This window comes from Sceloporus undulatus, chromosome 5 (assembly GCF_019175285.1).
Source record: "Sceloporus undulatus isolate JIND9_A2432 ecotype Alabama chromosome 5, SceUnd_v1.1, whole genome shotgun sequence".
NCBI lineage: Eukaryota > Metazoa > Chordata > Lepidosauria > Squamata > Phrynosomatidae > Sceloporus > Sceloporus undulatus.
In genome coordinates this window covers 95543788-95564857 of record NC_056526.1, presented here as the reverse complement: position 1 = coordinate 95564857, position 21070 = coordinate 95543788, and the positions used below count along the sequence as shown (strand labels likewise).

At 38.2% G+C, this 21070-nt stretch overlaps 1 protein-coding gene across 4 annotated transcripts in view; it reads left to right on the top strand.

The window, feature by feature from the left end:
• Positions 1–21070, top strand: part of CC2D2A (coiled-coil and C2 domain containing 2A) — a 61218-nt gene that overhangs the window by 37397 nt on the left and 2751 nt on the right. Inside the window, exons 18-31 of one of the 4 annotated variants that reach the window (XM_042470570.1) lie at positions 1620–1634; positions 1891–2058; positions 4863–4968; positions 6670–6779; positions 7919–8015; positions 9509–9610; positions 9898–10074; positions 10488–10508; positions 11694–11897; positions 12645–12734; positions 13311–13424; positions 15944–16078; positions 17192–17314; positions 20673–20731. In XM_042470570.1, coding sequence (XP_042326504.1) covers positions 1620–1634; positions 1891–2058; positions 4863–4968; positions 6670–6779; positions 7919–8015; positions 9509–9610; positions 9898–10074; positions 10488–10508; positions 11694–11897; positions 12645–12734; positions 13311–13424; positions 15944–16078; positions 17192–17314; positions 20673–20731 — 1521 coding nt within the window. The remainder of the gene's footprint in view (positions 1–1619; positions 1635–1890; positions 2059–4862; positions 4969–6669; positions 6780–7918; positions 8016–9508; positions 9611–9897; positions 10075–10487; positions 10509–11693; positions 11898–12644; positions 12735–13310; positions 13425–15943; positions 16079–17191; positions 17315–20672; positions 20732–21070) is intronic. The other 3 variants (XM_042470571.1, XM_042470573.1, XM_042470574.1) reach the window with 3 other exon arrangements.

Sequence of the window (21070 nt, the reverse complement as noted above, 5' to 3'; positions counted from 1 at the left end):
TGACACATATGTCTACCACAACATATTACTTTACTGCTATTACCTTCTCCCCTGCTCCTTTCACACACTCTTCCTTTCTTTCTCCCTCATTCATACAGCTCTATGCTTAGTGTATTCATGAATAACCATCCTACAATACTGTGGAATTGAAATGTGACCACACATCCTTCCATATGAATGAAAGAGCTTCCTACTGAAAGCACGCACACACGCACACACACACAATGCCAGGTAACCACAAGGCATTTGTCTTTCAAATAGCACACACATGCCTACATACTAACCCAGTTTTGTCCACAGATACTCCCCTTTCTTCTATTTTCACCAGCAAAGGTGACCTGACCTTTCTGTGTTTCCATCCCACTCTGCATGATTCTGCCACAGCCCTTGTTAACACCCCTTTGGCCTCTTCACCTTACACTGTTTACAGGGTGGTTCTTGCTATTACTGAGCCAGCATGTTGTAGTGTAAGTCTTGATGCAGCTGAGCAAGCAAGTTGAGGACTAGTCAGAGCACACTGCATCAAGCAACAGTGGCACATATTTCAGCTCTGCCTCTTGATTCACAGCAGCTAGAGTACATGCTCCAACTATATTATTATTATTATTATTATTATTATTATTATTATTATTATTATTATCCTTTATTTATAAAGCTTGCTGTAAGTTTCACAGGCTGTACATAATTTTTTAGTCAGACGTTCCCTGCCCTCAGGCTTACAATCTAAAAGACACGACACAAAAGGAGAAGGGAGTGGTGGTGGGGAATAGGATCGGTCCAGCAGATCTTCTCCACTCCAAGGCCTGGACCAAGGTAGATGGACTGGAGGAAGGGCTTGGCTTCTTGATGGATGGTTAGAAGGAGGCTTTATTCTCTCCAGCTGGCTGGAAAACTGAGCAGCAGTGTGCACTCAGTTTTAAATTCGAAATGAGAAGACAAAGAGATAAGGCAGGGTGCAGTGAATGAATTTATCTTTAATTATTTTTACTGAGTAAAATAAAATTCTGCTTCTGAAAAGAGCTGATTCAGTTGTTTGATCCAGTTTGCTTTGTGGCGGGACTTTTGGCTGCTCTTTATCAGCACATGTTGAAAATCCCTTTAGCTGTGTAGACCCGGCTGTATAGTTCTTTCATCCTAGACGTTTTGCAATTGTATGTAGGTTTCTGGACTTAATAGCATTCTAAAATGCAAAATCGTATTCCATTTTGTAAGTGTGCGTTACAGAATTTACAGTGTCTATATAACCTGGATTCAGGTTATTGATGGGATACTAGTTTGTGCTCCACCTTCAACTTTAATGTTGGTCTTAACGTGATTTACAAGAGACTGGGAAACTTCTTAGATAATTGCAACTTATTAGGGCAAGAAAACATTGGAATACTTTACAGCGTCACCCACCACAAGGAAAACCCTATTGGAGGGAGGAAAAAATCTCTTTATATATGGTAATAAGGGAATTTGTCTTTGATTACATTTGGTCTTTTATGTTATTTTTGGATGTTTTGTGTTAAGCTAGTTTGCTATATGCATGCATGTTATTTTGATTGATTTTGTATCCATATAACTGTTTTCCTTTTATTCTTTGTTTCTCTTTTTGTTCTGCTTTGCCTTCTGTTAAGTTCTGAAGGTCCAGGGTATGTTGTTACACATATTCATTTTTGTATCTCTGTAGATGGTTGTTTTGATATGATCTGTGCATCCAAACAGGCATGATTTGTACACTGTTATCATAGCTTAGATGCCAACTGTATCATACACATTTAGCTGTTTTATATTTCCTTTATAAATTTCCACTGCATGTTTTTGCTTTATTTTTTTTAATGCAAACTGTTGCCTATTTTAATAATGACAAACTGTGAAAATCTCTAATTACACTTTTCTTATGCCTAGCATTTTGGGCCTCAGCCTGTTCAAACTGACAGAGGCAAAACGGCCCTTAAAACCAAGACGAAAGGAGAGGAAGAAAGTAACTGTGCAGAACCTTTCAGATGGTGACATAAACCTCTTGGTGAACATCACTAGAGCTTATGAGATTCCTGTCAGAAAGCCAGCTGGGAGGTATAAAGCTTTCACTCAGTTTTTCTTAAGAAAGCTAGCCAGACTAATTTCTCTTTTCCATTATTAATCAGGATGTGTGAGATTATTATGATTAAAAAACAAATGAACTCAGTCCACGGGAGAAATGAAATTGGGCCCTGTGTGCTAAAAATGGCAGCTTATTTAGGAAGGTTGCTTTGCTGTAGCACATGGTGCGCAAAGTGTAGTCATGGTACTGCATGCCCCCCCAGTGAAGTTTTGTGGTCTTAGACACCTCCAGATTCCTCCAACTGATCTTCGGCACAGAAAGATGGTGAATTGTTTCTTTGGAAAACCTTCAGTCAAAGCAGTTTGCCTTTTAAACAGGTATCTGTACTATTTAACAGTCCAAAGTCATGAGGATCAGAGGTGGTTGTCTGGCCATGATAGGTTTGTTTGTTTTTTATAGGCTTTGTGGCCTTTGGATAGTACTGGGCACAAAAGTGGCCCCCAGGCCTGCTACAGCATGGGCACCACAAGAAAGATGTGTACACTGAAGCAAGCTTTTCCCTATGCAGCTGGTGTAAACATAGATGTCCACACATCTCCCTCTCCCCTATATGATAAATAGCTGATCCCGCTAAACTGTCTGGATGCAACCTTTGGCATAGGTGGGGAGGTGCAGATTGTCATCCAGGACCATGCATTGTGTGTGTCTGGAGCAAGAGGGGCACCTTAGCATATCTCTATAGGGTTCTGTGAATTTTGTTCCTTTTGAGCAACTGTGGCAGCAGGGATTCAGTGCATGCAGCAGTGCATGAAAGATGGGTATAGCTTGGCTCCAGAGATTTTGCTACTGCTGCCAACTAGATTGTTTAAAAAACAAAAACCAGCCCACCCCACTAATTCTTGTCTGTGCAAAAAGCTATTCCCTCTGCCTTCCATTACTTCAACAAGTTTATTGGATACTCTTGATGAGAAAGCTACATATAAATACTTATACTACAATACAGCCTTTTAAGATGCTGTTAATATCTTTGTAAATTATCAAATACATTTAAAAAAACTATTATTAGACTTTATTTACATCCTGCCTTTTCCCCAAAACTGGGACTCATTGCAGCTAAAATACAACATCGTTAAATGTTGTTAAAATACAGTATTGTTAAAACATACAAAGTATCAACATTACAGTGGAATCAAACCACCAACCATATTTTAAAACAATCGAAAACATAGGTCCAAAACACACTGTAGAAATAATCCAGTTTGAGTCTGCTTTAACTGTCCTGGCTCAGTGCTAGGGAATCCTGGGAATTGTAGTTTATTGCAGTAACAGAGCTCTCTGACAGAGAAGGCCAAAGGTCTCACAAAACTGCAGTTCTCAGAATTCCCTAGCATTGAGCCAGGGCAGTTAAAGTGTTCCCAAACTGGATTATTTCTGCAGTGTATTGCGGACCATAGTTAAAATGATAAAAAGCAGTTTTAAAAGCTCTTTCTTTAAAAGCTTCAGTTCTCAAAAATCTATCAAAATAAAAAAAATATTTGCATACCAGCAAAAAGATTGTAAAGTAGAAACTGTTCTCATCTCCTTAGAACAGGAGACTAAACAGTATTGTTATGATGCTGCTTTTATTTGATTACAGGTCCAAAGCATACTGCAGAAATAATCCAGTTTGAGACTGCTTTAACTGTCCTGGCTCAGTGGGAAATGTAGTTTATTGTGGCACCAGAGCTCTCCGACAAGGAAGGCTAAATGTCTCACAAAACTACAGTTTGCAGAATTCCTTAGCATTGAGCTAGGAGAATTAAAGAGGTCTCAAACGGATTTCTGCAGCGTGCTTTGACGTACAGTTTTACTTGCTGTCGTATAGTGACAACTATTCAGTCCAAGAAAGTTTTCCCTCAGTTGAGAAGTGGTTGAGCAATAAGAATATGTGTTTTTCCATCTCTCACTATGCGGTCATGCTAGCCCCTGCTGCAAGGATGCTCAGCTGCAGTAAGGCTAGGAGTCACTTTCCAGGTTGCTCAAGTGTTTGAGGGCTGTAACTTTTTTAAAAGAACCAACTTCTGTCATCATCATCATCATTTAAAACCTGATTTCATCAGTGGTCAGAAATCAGTTTAATCAATTTTTGTGTTGAGTGGTCAATATTCATAGTAATAAATTTAACCATAAAATTATCTGGCCCCAAAGATCTCTCTACTGCTGCCAATTAGATTATCGCTCTCCCTTTTTGTTTTAAAGCTGCTTGCCTTCTTCTTCTGCTCTCTTTGAGGAGTTGCTTTTCAAGGGAGAAATTGCTTCTTAAATTGCTTTTCAGTTGCAGGAATCCTTGGATTTACTATTACAGTTACATTTGCACCCTTTTCCTGATTGTAGTACCCAAAACCACTCACTCCATGTAGAAGTGAAACTTGAAACATGGCAGTGCAACTTAGATGACAAGTTGAAAAATTTATTTCATATTTTAGATGTCTACCATGATGTCACAAAAAGAGTTATGGCTGCCACAGACAAGCAGGCACACTATTTTATTATTATAGACACATGCATGCTTCTCAGGAATTGGGAATTCCCTTGAGTTGTGGGAGAGACATTCGTTACAAGTTTAGTCACTTTCATTTTAACTCTTGCTATAATTTAGTATATTGGTTAACTTTATAAAAGAAAGCATTTTATTGGGGGGGGGGAATATCCATGGGAATCTATAACAGTTGAAAATTTTCTATCCCACAACTCACAAAGATATTTCACAATTTTGGCAAAAATCTTCTGTCATGTGGATGCTTTTTCATGGTCATATTGAAAGCTCACTCACAGTTGTGTATGTTTTTCTTTCTAGCAAACTTCAGCAGCCTTCTAAATCATCATGGTCCTTCAATGAAATGTTTGCTGCTTCTGCAACTCCTCAGAGCCCAACACACAGTGTGGACTGGGCATTTAACCAAGTAAGTTGGAATGCCCTCATTCTTTTCTCCTAGAATGTTTTCCAATTTGGTTATTTATTTTATTAAATTAATAATAAATTCAGAGATTTGAAATTCAAATAGCAGTATAGAAACAACTTCAGTATTTTTGTACTGCAACATATAGAGTGACTTACAGAAGTATTCAAGCCCTTTAACTTTTATACACTTAGTTGTGTTGTATGCTGGAACCGGAATGGATTTAATTGATATTTTGACCATTTGATGTACACAAAATACTGACTATTGTAGAGGTGGACTATATTGTCATTGTGGCAGGGGGGGGGAAAGGTAGTACTTATTGGTTGCAAAAACTCCCTTTGCTGTGATGCTATTCATTGCCCCTTGAAGTCACATAAATTGTTGAAAGGAATCCACCTGTTTGCAGTTCCAGTGCTATATAATGTCAGATTAAATATGTCTATTTTTGGAAGACCCCAGAATTTCTTGGAGAGCACATGTAAAGAAATGGCATCATGAATACCAAGGAGCTATTAAAATAAATTTGGGGGAATTTTGCAAAAGCACCTGTCAGAGTTGCTTTATTTTATTTTATTTTATTGATGTTTTGCCATGAAGAATAGGCAAAAAAATGATGCAGATATGCAAAGCTGATAGAGGTCTTATCTGCACTGCAGACATAATACAGTTTAACACTGCTTTAACTGTGCTCAGTGCTATGGAATTCTGGAATTTGTAGTTTGTTGTGGCACCAGAGCTCTCTGACAGAGAAGGCTAAATATCTCACAGTATTACACATCAAGTGGTAATAATGCCAACTGAATGGATTTCAATTCCAGGTTTTAACACAGCAAAATGTACAACAGACAGTTGGAGGTACTGTACATGTATAGAAATTTATAACTCCTCAAAACATTGTCAGTTTAGAACTTGTGCCAATATTCCATATACTAACCTGAAATTAATGGAAACACTATCCTTTCCCAAGAACTTGATATACATGCTTAACAACAGCAGAATATTAACACCTAGTTCCAAATCTGTCTCTAATACAGTGCATAACAAAGATTTGTTGTTGTGCACCTTCAATTTGCAAATGTGTAGTAATCTTCAGTGCTATTTATAAAATGTAGCTTAAAAGCAGAGCGAGTGTGGTGTAGTGGTTTGAGCATCGGACTATGACTCTGGAGACCATGGTTCAAATCCTTGTTTGGCCATGGAAATACAGTGAGTGACCTTGGGTGAGTCACACACTCTCAGCCTCAGAAAACTCTGTGAAAGGTTTGTCTTTGGATCTCTGTCAGTCAGAAACAACTTGAAGGAACACAACAAAAATAACGAAGTTTAAAAGAAGCATTACAGAGCTCTGCTGATATTTCCTGTATATCTGGTTTCAAGATAAGAAAAGGCAATTATCCTACTATGTCAGATTTTGGTTTGTTGAAAGCTGAGGCCAGAAACAGGATTATCTTCTCCCAGCCCTTCATACCAACAGCAATAGCTACTTAACCTATTCCTTGGTGCCAAGGAGTCTCTGTTCCTGGCAACCCTGATTTTTGGATGCATGTATTCTCCAAATAAATGCAGCCTGAAGAGTGATCAAAAGATGGAAGTGCTGCACAGCCTTATACCTACTTATGTATATGTATCCTTAACTTATTTTTACGTATAACTGCTCTGAGCTTTGACAAAAAGTGCACCTTTTGTTTGTTCAATGTGTAGGTTTCAGTCCGACCTTTCGTAGAAGTTTCTTTTCAGAGAACAGTGTGTCGGACCACCACTGCTGAAGGGCCAAATCCAAACTGGAATGAAGAGCTTCAACTTCCATTTAGGTGCAAGTCCATCTACTAAACTGTTTAGTTCTGGCCTATGAAGTATGAAAGATGATAACCTCTCCAGGACAAGCATTTAAGTTGCTCTGTGTATATCATTCACCATGAAGTTTCTCTTTGTTTAGTCCTGCAAACCTGAATCTTTTGCATTCAATTTGTAAGGGAGAAAGTAAAAGGATTGAAGTCAAAAACATTGTTAAGGTGAGGATGGAGCTTCACTTGAGATAGACCTACAGGAAGGACAAAATAAGGGTATTGTCCTCCAATCTTTTCCTGAAGACTTTAAATTTCTAGCATTGCACAGAGTGCAAACCCATTCATATCATGAAAGTATAGTGCTATTATTTCATGTTTAAGTGCTATGGTTTGCAGTTTGGAGAGGGATTTAGAATCTTCAGCCAGAGAGCTCTAGTGGTCAGAGTACAAATCCAGTGGGAACATGGCAATTAAAGTGGAATAATATATAGTGTGAATGGGCCCTTGAGACACTGGAAATTGTTCCTACCTAGAGCTCATATTTGCTGTGTTTGCCTTCCCTTGGTAACTTTGACTGCCCCTTTTCTTTGTATACCTAAACCATATATCTAAATGCTCAGCTGAAGTTTTAAGTTACTGCAATGCTAGAAATTTGGGGACTGAAGGAAAGTTTAATGGAGGCAGTAGAATTCTTGTTTTGGAGGGCAGAATTTTTGTTTGGGAAAGGGGTCCCATTCCCCCCACCCTGAGTTTTCTCCCCTGGCTTCAGCTTTACTTCTCACTAGCTTTATGGTACTAGGCCGCCCCACCATTACTGCATTTTCTTTTCTTTCTCACATTTAAATTATTGGCTGCTCAGGGAGACTTTTTTGAGATGGGAGAAGGAGAGGAGACAACCCATTGAATATCTGAACTCTGCTTAACCATTGTGTGAGACAGTCCTGGTGGGCTTTTCTTGTGCCATGCCCCCAAGCCAATCTCATCAGCTTTCCTGACAGCAATTCCTACAGATTGTTGTTTATGGAAATCTGTAGGAAAGAAAAGAGAAAGAAAAGGAGGGCAAGGGAGGAAAATGTGTCATGGTTTGACATTTTATATGTGTGACTGCAAATTGTGTAATATTTTATTTTGGACATTTTTCTGTGTGTTTTTTAATGTTCTAGAGCTCCTGATGGTAACTACAGCACTTCCAGCCTGCAGTCAGTAAAGGATGACATCTTCATTAACATATTTGATGAAGTATTGTATGATGTGTTAGAGGTGAGCAAAGCATCTAAAGCATTATATTAGTTTTGTATCATAAGAAGTCAAGATGCTGATATCCATGCCCTAGTGAGACCTCAGATTGCAGTACAACTCTGCAAAGCAAAAATTTCCTCCAGGATTTAATAGCCAGTTTATTATATATGTTGTAGATTTAGTTTGGCATGCTAACACTTAACAGTCTGAATACTTAAGCACTGGTCTATACGGGGTCCAGGTAGAAGATATAAGGACGGAGACAAAATGGGGAAGTAGGCCTGGTGCAGACTGCCAGAAAGTGTGGCCGTCCACGTGGGGGCTGCCATGGTGACACAAGTGCAGCAAAGTGTCTAAATGTGGCACCACATGTGTTTCATCGCTGCACGTGAGTGTGCCATTGGCACATTCATGGCGCCCACCGCAGAGACTAAAAAGAACCAGTCCTGATGGAGGCTGCACTGTTTGGTTAGTGCAGCCTCTGTCAGGAGTAAAAATGGGTGGCTCCAGCCCGCCTTTTCAGGGTGATCTGTAGTTCGGTAGTTTTACCTTTAAAACCCTTTATAGGTAACATCCTATACAAGGGTTGGAAGAAATTTTTTTCCTGTTTAGACTGAGTACAGGAATCTTTGTCATTGCTCAAAACCCAGTTCAGAACACTGGTTTTAAATCTACAGAGTACTTAATGGCTTGGGCCTTTTATTTCATTTATTTATAACCTACTGGGAGAAAGCAGGATATAAAATAAAATAAGCAATTTAAGTTACAACCCCTTTTCTCCCAATATAGGTCCAAAATAGATTACAATTTAAGTTAAAAGTTGCTAGAACAATATACTGTATAGTACAAAAGTTAAAATAACAAATTCTCCAATGAAAATACTTGTTTAAAACAATTAAGAACACCTTGAAGACACAGAATAGTATTCAAGATACAGCACATCCATTAAACATCCCTCTGCCCCAATGATATTGGACTTTGGTATCTGATGGAACACCTTCTCCCAAATATGCCTAATTTATATCCTATAATCACCTACCGAAGACTCCTTCAAAGGTTCCCTCACTCTAAAGCTCAATAGGTGTCACATTGCAGAAATAATGCAGTTTGACACCACTTTAATGGGCATGGTTCAGTGCTATGTGATTCTGAGAATTGTAGGGGTTTTTTGTTTGTTTGTTTGTTTGTTTGCTTGCTTTATCAATCAAGCCCTTCCTTGGGAGTTTGCTAAATAAACTTTTTTAAAAAATGGACTTCTGACTTCTTGGTTGTAAATCAGCTATAACATATTAGCTTCTCTGATAGCGTAGTGTCAGCTTGTCTTGTCACTTGTAGTTATACAATTTGGGATTAAGGGATGACATTTAATTCATAAAAATATAGTTATATATTTTTATGAATTAAATGTCATTCCTTAATCCCAAATTGAGTATGCAGGGGAGTTTACCAGGAGATAAGAAAACTGGGCATGTTCTTTTTGCAAATGCTTGTCAAGATTTTATGGCTTCTATTAGGATGATCGTGAAAGGGAAACTGGTGCCATCCACACTCGCACTGAGAAGCACTGGCTTGGATCAGTTCGGATTCCATTTACAACAGTGTATTTTCAAGGAAGAGTAAGTACAGAACATGTTTCAGAAAATAGTTGCAAAATAAAAATCCTTTTATTCAAGGCTGAGCAAAGTTCAGCATTCCAGAAGCTGTTGAACTGTCAACTCCCATCTGCCCAAGCTAACGGAGCCAGTAATAAGAAATGTTGGGAGTTGCTGTCAGCAACATCTGGAGGACTGCACATTGCCCATGTTGGTTTTATTAACAACAAAACAAAATATTTGTTGTTCTTGACTGTTAATTCTAAGCTAAATATTGATTTTAGAAACAATTCTGTTTTGCTTTTTTTTAGATTGAAGGTACATTCAAGATAGATATTCCCCCAGTTCTTCTTGGATATAGTAAAGGGAAAAATATGGGAATTGAAAGAGGCTATGATTCCTTTCGAAATATTAGTGAAGGCTCTTTTCTGTCATTGTTTGTTACAATTGAACCCCAGCTCATTCCTGGAGAATCTATTCGGGAAAAGGTAAAGCCCTTCAAATTTTATTTCTACTTATGATTTTAAAATTTCAGGGAGACTATTTCTGAGCTGTAATTCATCAAAGACAGCAAGGCCAACATCAAAATAAACAACCTGTAATGTTCTGCTTAAAGATATTATCGTGGCTTGGTTTCTGAGCAAACATATAGAGCAGTGGTCGCCAAACTGTGCTCTTGAAGGGATTTTGGACTTCAGCTCTCAGAATCCCAGACTACTGCCTGATATTCAGTTGTTTCTCATATATTTTAATTCTAAGCTTTCAATAAATTGAAATAATTGAATCTGCATTTGTATGTTTTTAATTATTTAACACGGTTGATTTTTCACATTATTGCACATTATTTTATATTGTTCACATCTTTGTCTCTCTTCTTACTTGCCTTCCTTGATCTGGATAGATGAATGAAATGCTTAAGAAGGTACAAAATGGTTGTGTATGATAGTGGTGATTGGTTAATGCTTGTATTGTGCAACTGTCTCCCCCCATTTTAGAAATAGTTTGCATTGCTGTAGTACACAAAAAGTATATATTCAGATAATGTAAAAATTGTGTGCATCTTTTTGTCATGATTTTTTTAAAAAAATGTTACTACTGTAGTAAGAAAAGTACAAATATGCTTGCCCAAGTCAGAAGCAAACAAGTGTTCCTCAGAGCCAGCTAGAAGAAAGAAAGGGTTGGCAATCTGAGTGCATCTGCATGGATCCTGTTCTTTTTGGTGCCTTCTAGCCTCACTTTGTGTTTGTCGAACCTCAGTGTCTTGGAGTCCTTGCTCCAAAAATTGGCTGCTGGTCTTGACTTATTAGTAGGGAGGGGAAAAGAGACTGTGGTTGCTTTTTGAAGAAGCAGGACAGATCTCTTGAGATCAAGTGCTGCCACGAAAATCTACTTAATGATTACTTGGCAGACAGCAAGTAGTGTGTCTTTGGAATAGCTTAGTTCTTAGGAAGGATTATGTAAAGGAAAGAGATTTTCCAGTAATGTGGTTCCAAACCATTTAGGCCTTTATAGGTCATACCCAGCACTTTGAATTCTGCATGGAAATGACAATGCAGTCGATAGAACTGGGCGACATGGAGAAAGTGGAGCCCTCTGTCCCACCTTTGTAAGAAACATGTTTGTAGTATTGTGATCCAGATGACATTCTCAAATGATCTTCAAGGGCAAACTCACTTAGGCCCGTTACAGACGGACATAATAGTGCAGACTGGGTCCGTACTAGGGTTAGAAAGGGGCGTCCCTTCTGGAGGCCCCTAACCCTAGTACAGATCGAGTCTGTACAAAATGGTGGGACCTGTTCCACACGAGGGCCGCCATTACGACGTCATGAACGTGCCGCCTCCGAATGGGGTGGCGAGGATGTGACGTCTTTGAGCCGCGCGAGGGTGCATAGAGAACCCTTTCCGCAGCGCTAGAAGAAGCTCTGAAAGCAGCAGATCAGGGCTCCAGAGGCTGCTGTTCTGGCAGCTGAGGCCCCAATCTGGCGGGGAAAGGAGCTCCTACAGACCGCCTTAGAGCACATTACAATAATCAAGAACAGGAGGTAACAGAGGCATTGGCCCTCCACTGAATGACATTAGTAAGCAAAATTTTCATTTTTTATAAGTTTGACAGCCAAGAAGATGAGAAGCTTCTCCAAGCAGCTGAACGATACCAAGCTGAATGTGCTCTGAAGTTTCCAAACCGCCAGTGTCTGACAACAGTAATTGACATCAATGGAAAGACAGTATTTATTACAAGATACATCAAACCTCTGAACCCACCAGAGGAACTCCTACAGCTTCATGCAGACAATCCACAAGAAACTTCTGTAAGTATTTGGGGGTGTAGGGGAGTAAGGTGTTTCCTAGTGTTGTGAAGTGCAATTTTATTCCCCCTTGGACACCCACAAGGGAGGTTTGGTGAAAATTAATGAAAAGGGTAGTTTTGTAAGAAGGTGTAGCCATAACAGACCAAATTTCCTTGATCTGGTGGGATAAGAATCTTTGCAGTAAGCACAGAACTTTTACATCTGGAAACTTTTACATCAGCACAATAATAGTGAAGGATTGTAGGCAAAATCTTCTGGCTCTGAGCAGCCTCCTTCTCCAATGCCTCCTGCCATGGCTGCTCTACCTTTAGCCTTTTTCCTTCTGCTGCCACTGCCACTTATACCAGCATGGTTATGGCAACATAGTTTGCCAACAGGATTCCAGCATGAATTTCAGCTGAAAAGTTGTAACTTGGTATTTTGATTTGTGAACATTTCGCTTTTTCTTTATTTCAGTCCTCACAGAGAGTAGCATGAATGTTCTTGCTGGCTTTACTAAAATTCAACTTTCAAACTGAACTAAAATGAATGCCAGATTTATCACAAATTGGCTCAGCAAGAAAGTATCCCAAGAAAGGTGGAGGTTGATAAATGTCTTGTAGAAACCTAGACAAAGCTAGGAACGGGCCAGCGGATGGGAAGAAAAGAACAAATTTTGCTATGCTAAAGATATTGGGAAACATGCCATAGTAGCAGCAGCTTCAGTACTACATTGATGGGAGCTGATGTTCTGTTTGTTTCTTCTAGGAGCTAGTGGCACGCTACGTTGCCTTGATTCCTTTCTTACCTGATGCTGTATCATTTGCTGGAATTTGTGATTTATGGAGTACTTCAGATGTAAGTGAGAGGCCTGAAAGTTGTCTTAATGCTTCATACATGTTTCAGGTATTTAGGTTTCATAGTTTTGGACCTAGGGCAGAGACAGTCTCTCATACACATACACATAATATACACATATATTAAGAAGTATTATAAAAACCACCACCTCCTACAGAAATGTGTATCCCAGATTACTGATGCTTACACACCATTCATGTTGTCTAACAGTAATTTTAAAATGTGGTAGAATTACAAAACAAAAACATAATAATGGAAACATACATTTTCCCCCTTCACCTGGCATTTAGTTTTATGTCGTCTAGTTCATAAGGTGAACTTTCCCAACTGAAAGCAGAGACTGTATCATCGTCTGTATCACAGCTCTGTAGGTTGGAGCAATGTTTGTCAATTTAGACAAATCAAATTATAATTCAGCTTCCTTAGCTATTGTCTGAAGTGAGCTAATGTCTGGGGGTCCATAAGGACATTTCCAGTCAAACAAGGCAGTACAGTATGGGGGATGTATCCTGAATAGTGGGAATAAACTAGAAGTATTAATGATACTGCTAATACAAGTTTACTTGCCTTTGCTAGCAATTCCTTGATCTTTTGGCTGGAGATGAAGAAGAACATGCTGTGCTCTTGTGTAACTATTTTCTTGCTCTTGGCAAAAAAGCCTGGCTTCTAATTGGAAATGCTATTCCTGAAGTAAGTTGCTTCCTGTTGACGTCTAAGCAAACTTGCACATGCATTAGAAAATAAAATTCCTTCACAGTTTGCTGTAAAATGGTCAGATTTTATTGTGCTGGCAAAATATTTTAAGATAAAATTTTAAAAAGGACCTAACAAATTATGCAGCAAATGCTTCATCTATGATAGTATCTTGGTCTTCACATTAAATAGAATCACACTTGAATAATAATGCCTGACCCTAAAATATAATCATCCACACTGGCTCCTTTATCAATTTTATATATAAACTGACTTTTGAGTGTGGTATCATTAAGTCAGATGAGCTGATATTTTAGCTCATAAGAGATACGATCTTGACCAAACTTGTTAACTTACCTTGCAAAGTTTGAAGAAATGTTAAAACTTCCCTTAAAAATCCCTTGAGACTTTTCAAATCATCTAATAGTCACTGTCTATTTTAGCATTAAAATCACCACAGATTAAAGCAAAGGGATTAGTGTAGTCTGTACAACAGAATATCAAACCAATCCTTCAGTTTAGGCCAAATTTATAAAGAGGTTCTGGTAGATTTGGAGGGAGATAAACATTAATATAGATCAGGGGGCCTGGTTTACAACCTTGAATAATTAAGATCTGTCAGTAGTAATTACTACAGTAGTAAATAAAATAAATAAAATATGTTAATATTTTATATATATATATAATTTATATAAATATAAAATCAATAAAATAAAACAGTTTTGTGTCACAAGAACTGGTGGTACTTGGATACTGCTCCATGTATGTTCCCTTCATTGTCATGTAAATAAACAAATAAACATTATTATTATTATGTAGACCTGCCTCATATGTACAGTGAACAATTATGCTCTGTTCTTTGTTAAGCAGAGTCCTGTTGGAATGTTCTTGTTGAAGAAAAATCTGACATTGAGGGAACATGAAAATTTGGCCAAGTTGTGTTCAGCTGTAGGCTCTGGCTATCTTCTCTACTGCATTCCCCTTCCCCATAGCAAGACATACAGGGTTCAAGATGAAGAGCATCCAGAGCTTGGAAAAATTACTATTTTGGACTACACCTTCTAGAACGCTCAAACAGAATCCAGGTAGTTATAGTCCAAAAAAGAACTTTTTCAAGCTCTATGAAGATTCAAAGCAATTCAGACCCACTATCTCAAAGGTAAGGAACCTTTGGACTTCTAGATGGTTTAGACTAAAACTCATAATACCTTACTATTGGACATGCTGAGCCTGGAAGTTACTTTCAGAGAAAGAGGTGAAACAGACGGTCATAAAAAGATGGCTTCCAGCTGGCTTGGACCATGGTGTACAGATGTGGCATGCCCCTAAGACACCCAGAAGTTTCACTGGCACTCAGACATGGGCCAGCTTTTGGGTGTTCCGGCGGTGTGGTATTTACATGCTGCACACCGCCAGAGCGGCTTGAAGCCACCCATGGGGCACAAAAAGCCACCTTTTTGCCCGTCCAAAAAGAAGCAGCTCTTTGCTGCTCATTTTTTGGCTGGCAGCAAGATGGATTGGGGCTGTGGTGTGTGTTCACCTCAGCTCCAATCCATCTTCAGAAGGGGTGGCCTCAAGCTGCCCTTCAGGGTCGTCTGTTTCAGCCCTAAGTCAGTATTAATATCCTATATTTAACTCACATAGCATAACTTGTCTATTTGTGTCTCTTAGAGGCTCTTGGATAAGTAGAGGTCTTGGAGGTTTCTCATTCATAGGGTTGCCATAGATCCCACTCCAGGAAAGCGGCATATAAACAAAGTAAATAAATGAAGTAAATAATAAAATATTAAAAATTGACAATAAGTAACAACAAAAAACTTAAGTCCTCTTGTAATTCATCATTCATGTCAAACCAGGGGAATCTTAATCCATAACACTAAGTCTTAACGTCAGACACAATCTGCTCTGTGGCAAGCTGCTTCCTTACTTGCACCTGAACAACGTTTTAAAACCTTTAAACCATAATATACTCTGTTAAAGGTAAAATAAACCCAAACTGTGGAGTGGGGGCCACATGCAACATCCTAAAGTTCAATTGTGTAATAGGTTAGATTATCCAGCCCCTTTCACAGCAGTGTGAAAATTCCAGTCTGAATAAGTTGGAGCCTAATCTTGTTATTAGAATGAACTCGTTAATTCTCAGTCATTGGATACAAAATATCTAACACCATATCTTTCTGTTCTGCCAATTTCTGTTGATTATAAAATGTGTTTGGTTTGCACTTTCACAGAACTCTATTGGTGCAATGGGGCAGTATTTTATCCTTTTTAGTGGCTTAACTAGGATAATAGCTGTGCTTGACAGAAATTGCAGATACTGTCCATTACTGTGTGCTTCATACCCTTCACAGGGATTATAATCGGGGAAACTGCTTCAGTTTATGTGACAAGATTATGTATGTCTACATCTGTCTCTGGCTAGCTGTTAATGTTTTTTATTGCATAGAAAATTTAAATAGATTCTACACTGTAAAAAAAATCTTCTAAGAGACTTTTTTAAACAAAATTCTCCCTAGGGACCAACAGCATATGTACTAACTTGGGAACAAAATCAGTATGTGATCTGGAATCCCAGTTGTGGCCGCTTCTATGGACAATATGATGCTTTCTGCCCATTAAAAAGCGTTGGCTGCTTAATTTCCTGTGACAATGTAAGTCATGCATATTCATGTATCTGTCTTTTACCTTATGAACGCATGAAGCTGCCTTGCAGATCCCATGACTCTGACCAGCAGTCCATTTAAGCAAAGACACTTTAGGTCACAGGCAGATCCAACATTGGCTGTATCTACTAAAGAAGAAAGGAATGGAATTGGTGACCTTCTACTCACAAAGCAAGTGTTCAGTCTGTAGCCACATATTCCTACTTGATCAAGCTTTGTCTAGAAATCTTGGAAAAGCCAGGACGCTTGTAAATCTCCCAGTTTACACTACCATGCCCCTTACTCCTGCTTGCTAATTCTGCCAGTAATAAAAGGTTCCTAAAAGCTGTATCCTCTCTCTCTCTCTCTCTCTCTCTCTCTCTCTCTCTCACACACACACACAGTCTTAACCTTCACAGGATGATATAATGTTCATGTGAGTCTGCTATTACATTCCTTTTAAGGTTGGGGATGTCTGTTGTGTCACAACAGTGTAGGTCACAATGTTTAAAATTATCCCCCCCTTCCCCTCGCCACCACTTAGTTTACATTCCTATGGTAAATGAAATGCATAGCTTATGTAGGACACTTGAATCTTGGTATATTTTCATAATAATAAAGGAAGTCAACCATTCTTCCAGAGACCTGCATTTGAAAGGTATGACTTATATATATAAATCCAGGTCAGCTACGTAGCTGCTTTAGATTAGGACTGCTGTCATCTACCACATTTCAGTACCCAGATTAGAATGAAGGTTTTGCACTCACATACGTTTACATATGTAAATAGACGTTCTATGATTATTTCTAATGCCATATAAAAAGAGGAAATATAAAGATATAGACCAGCATTCAGAAAACACAAGAACTAGCTCTTTGAGCCCAAGGAGCCAAGATATGAATGAAAGTTTTGGAAGCATGATAGTTCAGTTATCAGAGACAATGTCCAAAACCACACAATATCCAGTAAGTAAGTGCAAGGGCCATGGATGAGTCTGGATATGTTGGTGCAGAGAAACAACTTTTTTAGCCTCAAAGACTAGGTAGCTCTTCAAGCCAGAGTGGAAACTTAGCATTGGTTTGCTATTAAGAGATATTAATTAACAATTTGTACTGTCCTAGGTTTGGTTCAATATTCAGCAGTATGATTCCCCTCTGAGAATGAACTTCGATGTCACTAAATCCAAATTCTGGAAACCCTTTTTTTCAAGAAGCTTACCATTTCCTGGCCTCTCTAGTGTGCAGGTAATAGAAATTTTATTTAAGTATTTTCTAGCACAGAAATAAAATTTGTGAACTTTCTATTTCAGTTGTTTTGATCTTCTTGAGGAAGAGAATTTGAGACGGATACCTGAACTGAACTTTTACTTTGCAGGCTTAGGAAAAGCAGACTTACTTGGTTTAGTGAAAATAGGCTCATTCATGCATGTGTCTTGTGTTATCCAGCAAAAGAAACCAGTCAGGACTCCATTCCTTCTTCTTTTGTAATAATTCAATTAATTTCACATTTATTGTACATGACAATAAATTGTCACAAAAAGGATAGATACAATATAAACATAATTAATAAATAACACAGTTAAATATTGCATTAGATGTGACATTAAAATCACATTAAGTATTAAAACTTTCTTGAGTTTGAGTATTACTTATGTGCTGGTCATATAGCAAAAGATAGTTCATTCTGTTCCATTTGAGTCTACTTCATATCTGGTACTCCAATTTTTCTGTTCTGTCTTCTTGTTTAGTTTAATATTTCGACTCATTACTTAATAGAATTTCTCAGTATGTAAAATAACGCTGCAGACTTATTACAGCACATAGGTGAATGTGAAACACAGTCATGGAAAGTATAGGACATGTCTAGAATAAAAGGAAGTGGCCAATTATTATGATTTTCCCCTACTACTTTTAATGATTACATTTTACTCTATAGAACACAAAGATTTTCATATGTTAAAATGATATAGATGTAGTTACGATTTTCGTTTTCTTAATGTTAAGCAGTAAACTTGCCTTAGCTCTTTCTTCTTTGACTTTCTTTGGTAATTGTTCTAGGTCTTTGGTATTTTTGCTAGTAGTATGGCATCATCTGTATATCTTGAATTGATGTTCCTTTGCCCAATTTTCACACCTGCTTCCTCTAAATTTAATCCTGATCCACATATGATATTTTTGGCATACAGAATGGGGTGATAGGCTGCAGCCTTGCCTGATCCCCTAGTCACTTGGAAATCATTCTGTTTCTCTGTATTCTAACAGTAGTCTCTTGTCATAAGTACAGGTCACTGCATCAGTACAATCAAATGTTGTGGCACACACACCCTTTTAAGAGAGACCTATAGTTTTTTGTGATCTAGACAATCAAAGGCTTTGCTGTAAAGCACAAGTTGATTTTTTGAATATATTCTTGGTGCACTCTTTTATCCAATGTATGGTTGCAATATGATGCCTAGTGCCTCTTCCTTTCCTGAGTCCAGCTTGGACATCTGGCATTTCTCCATATATTGTAGAAGTCTTTACTGTAGAATTTTGAGCATGACTTTTCTTGCATGAAAGATTAATGTAATGGTCCTGTGGTTCCTGGAGAGGAAGAGAAAAGTGAGGAGGGCGCTTGGAGCAGTCACCTTAGGGAGAAGGAGAGTGGGGAAGCTGGCTGGATTATGGCCTCTGGTGGGTCCCATCCAGAGCTGCAGGTCTTCTTTCCCCAATACTTGACACATTTATAAATTGTATATTTTAAAAAGGTTACAATTTCTTCAATATTTAACGCGTGTAAATTTTACACATACTGTCTAACACACATCCACATTTACATGCACCAGTGCTCTCAGATATATACAGTCATGCTTTCATTCTTTCTTTCACCCACACACATACTTATTTACTCTCTCATACAAAGTATTGAATTTAGACAAAAATTTTCTAATCTGAAAGATTTTACTTCCTTATAAAATATTTTTATTCATATATAGTAGTTTTGAGGGGAGGTGTGGATCACAGGTGTAAAAAGTTTGAGAACCACTGTGTGATATCCCTTGACTGTTTTTGTTGTATCTCCTCACTATTAATGCCACCCCATTTCTTCTCTTTCTTTCATTTCTGAGTTAAATATTGTGTAATTATCTGAATCAAAATGTCCTGTTCCTATCCATTTTCACTAGCTCATCCCAAGTACTAGAATGTTTGCCATTTTAAATTAATGTTCTATCTATACTTTCCATAAAGTATCTTCCATAACTTTAAAGTAGACAATGAAGACATTGAAATAGTTCATTATTTTCTATTCTTGGGCTCAATTATCAGAGTGGAGACTACAGCCAAGAAATCATAAGACTAGGTCTTGGAAGGGCCATTATGAAGGAACAAGACAAGATTCTGAAGTATAAAGATAGATCTTGTTTGTTTTTGTTTGTTCTGTGCCTTCAAGTCATTTCCAACTTATGGTGACACTAAAGCTGACACTATCATGGGAGTTTCTTGGCAAGATTTGTTCAGAGCTTTGCCATTGCCTTCCCCTGAGGCGGAGGGAGTGTGACTTGTCCAAAGTCATCCAGTGGGTTTCCATGGCCGAGCTGGGGATTGAACCCTGGTCTCCAGAATCACAGTGCAACACTCAAACCACTACGCCATGCTGGCTCTCAGAGACATATAATTAAATACTAAGGTTAGCTTTGTCTGTTGCATCATATTTCCCATTTCTATGTATGATTGTGAAAGCTAGACAGCGAAGAAAGCTGATAGGAAGACAACCAACTAATTTAAGATGTGGTGACCAATAGATGGGTCCTAGAACAGATCCCAGGAACCAAATAAGACTAAACTGCAGTTGTTGTATTTTGGCCATATCATGAGGAAAAAAGGACTTGGTAGAAAAGACTATAATGCTTGGTAAAGTGAAGGGTCATAAGAAAAGATGAAGACCACATTCCAGATGGTTAGTCTCAGTCAAAGAAACCACGACCATGAATCTGCAGGAGCCAAGCAGGGCGGTTGAGGATAGGGTGACTTGGAGGTCTCTCATTCATAGGGTCACCATGGTTTGAAGTCAACTCAGAGGCAAAAATTGTTCAATGTCTTGTCTTACTATGGCTGCTGCCACACTGCAGAAATAATACAACTTGACACTGCTTTAGCTGTCATAACAATAGAAATAGCAAGTTCATTTCTATACCGCTTATTGGTGCACTTAAGCTCATATTACATAAATATTCAATCACTCCACTGGCTGCCAGTTAATTTCTGGACAATTGGTGTTGGTTGCCACCTTTAAAGACCCGCACTATAGCAGTGCCCCTTGACTTCCTCAGGGCTGAAAAAACTGATCCTGCAGACAATGTGGATAGAATCCTCCTCTCATTTTACCCTGAATAAGAATGCTCTCTTCCTCTATTATATTCTGTTAATAATAAAGCCCAAAGATCTTTATAGGTCAGATTCAGAGCCAGAATATGTGTTATTCAGAATAAGATAGCTGTATTCTGTCAGGGTCTTGAAAATACAGTACAGTGCTGGTTAAACTACCATAATGTATTTCAGTAAGACTGTATATTTCATACTTCTTCAACACCAAATTACATCTTCTATCTTCATATTTTATCAGCCAGAAGAACTATTCTACCGACGTGTAGACAAGGCAGCTGCATTAGAGCTACAGGGCAGGTAATGTCATCTGCTGTTTTTCAATTGCACTAACCGCACTCTTTATCAGATGACAGTTGACTTTTTAACCTATTGAGTTGTTCTTTTTATATATTTCTTATATTTTATGTATGAGCACATTTAGAATTTCTTCACATTCCATTTGATTCTCACGAACAGTAATTGTCTTTATATGGCCTATACCACTTTACATTGTAGGTGGGAATCTTAACCCAATATTCCTCTCTATTAAAAAAAAAAGCTGCTTAAAGAAATCTGTTGTGTCAGAAAACCAGTGTAGATCTTTTCTCCCTGACATTGTTTTTAGGTATATGGATTTTTTTGTATAGAAGAGCATTT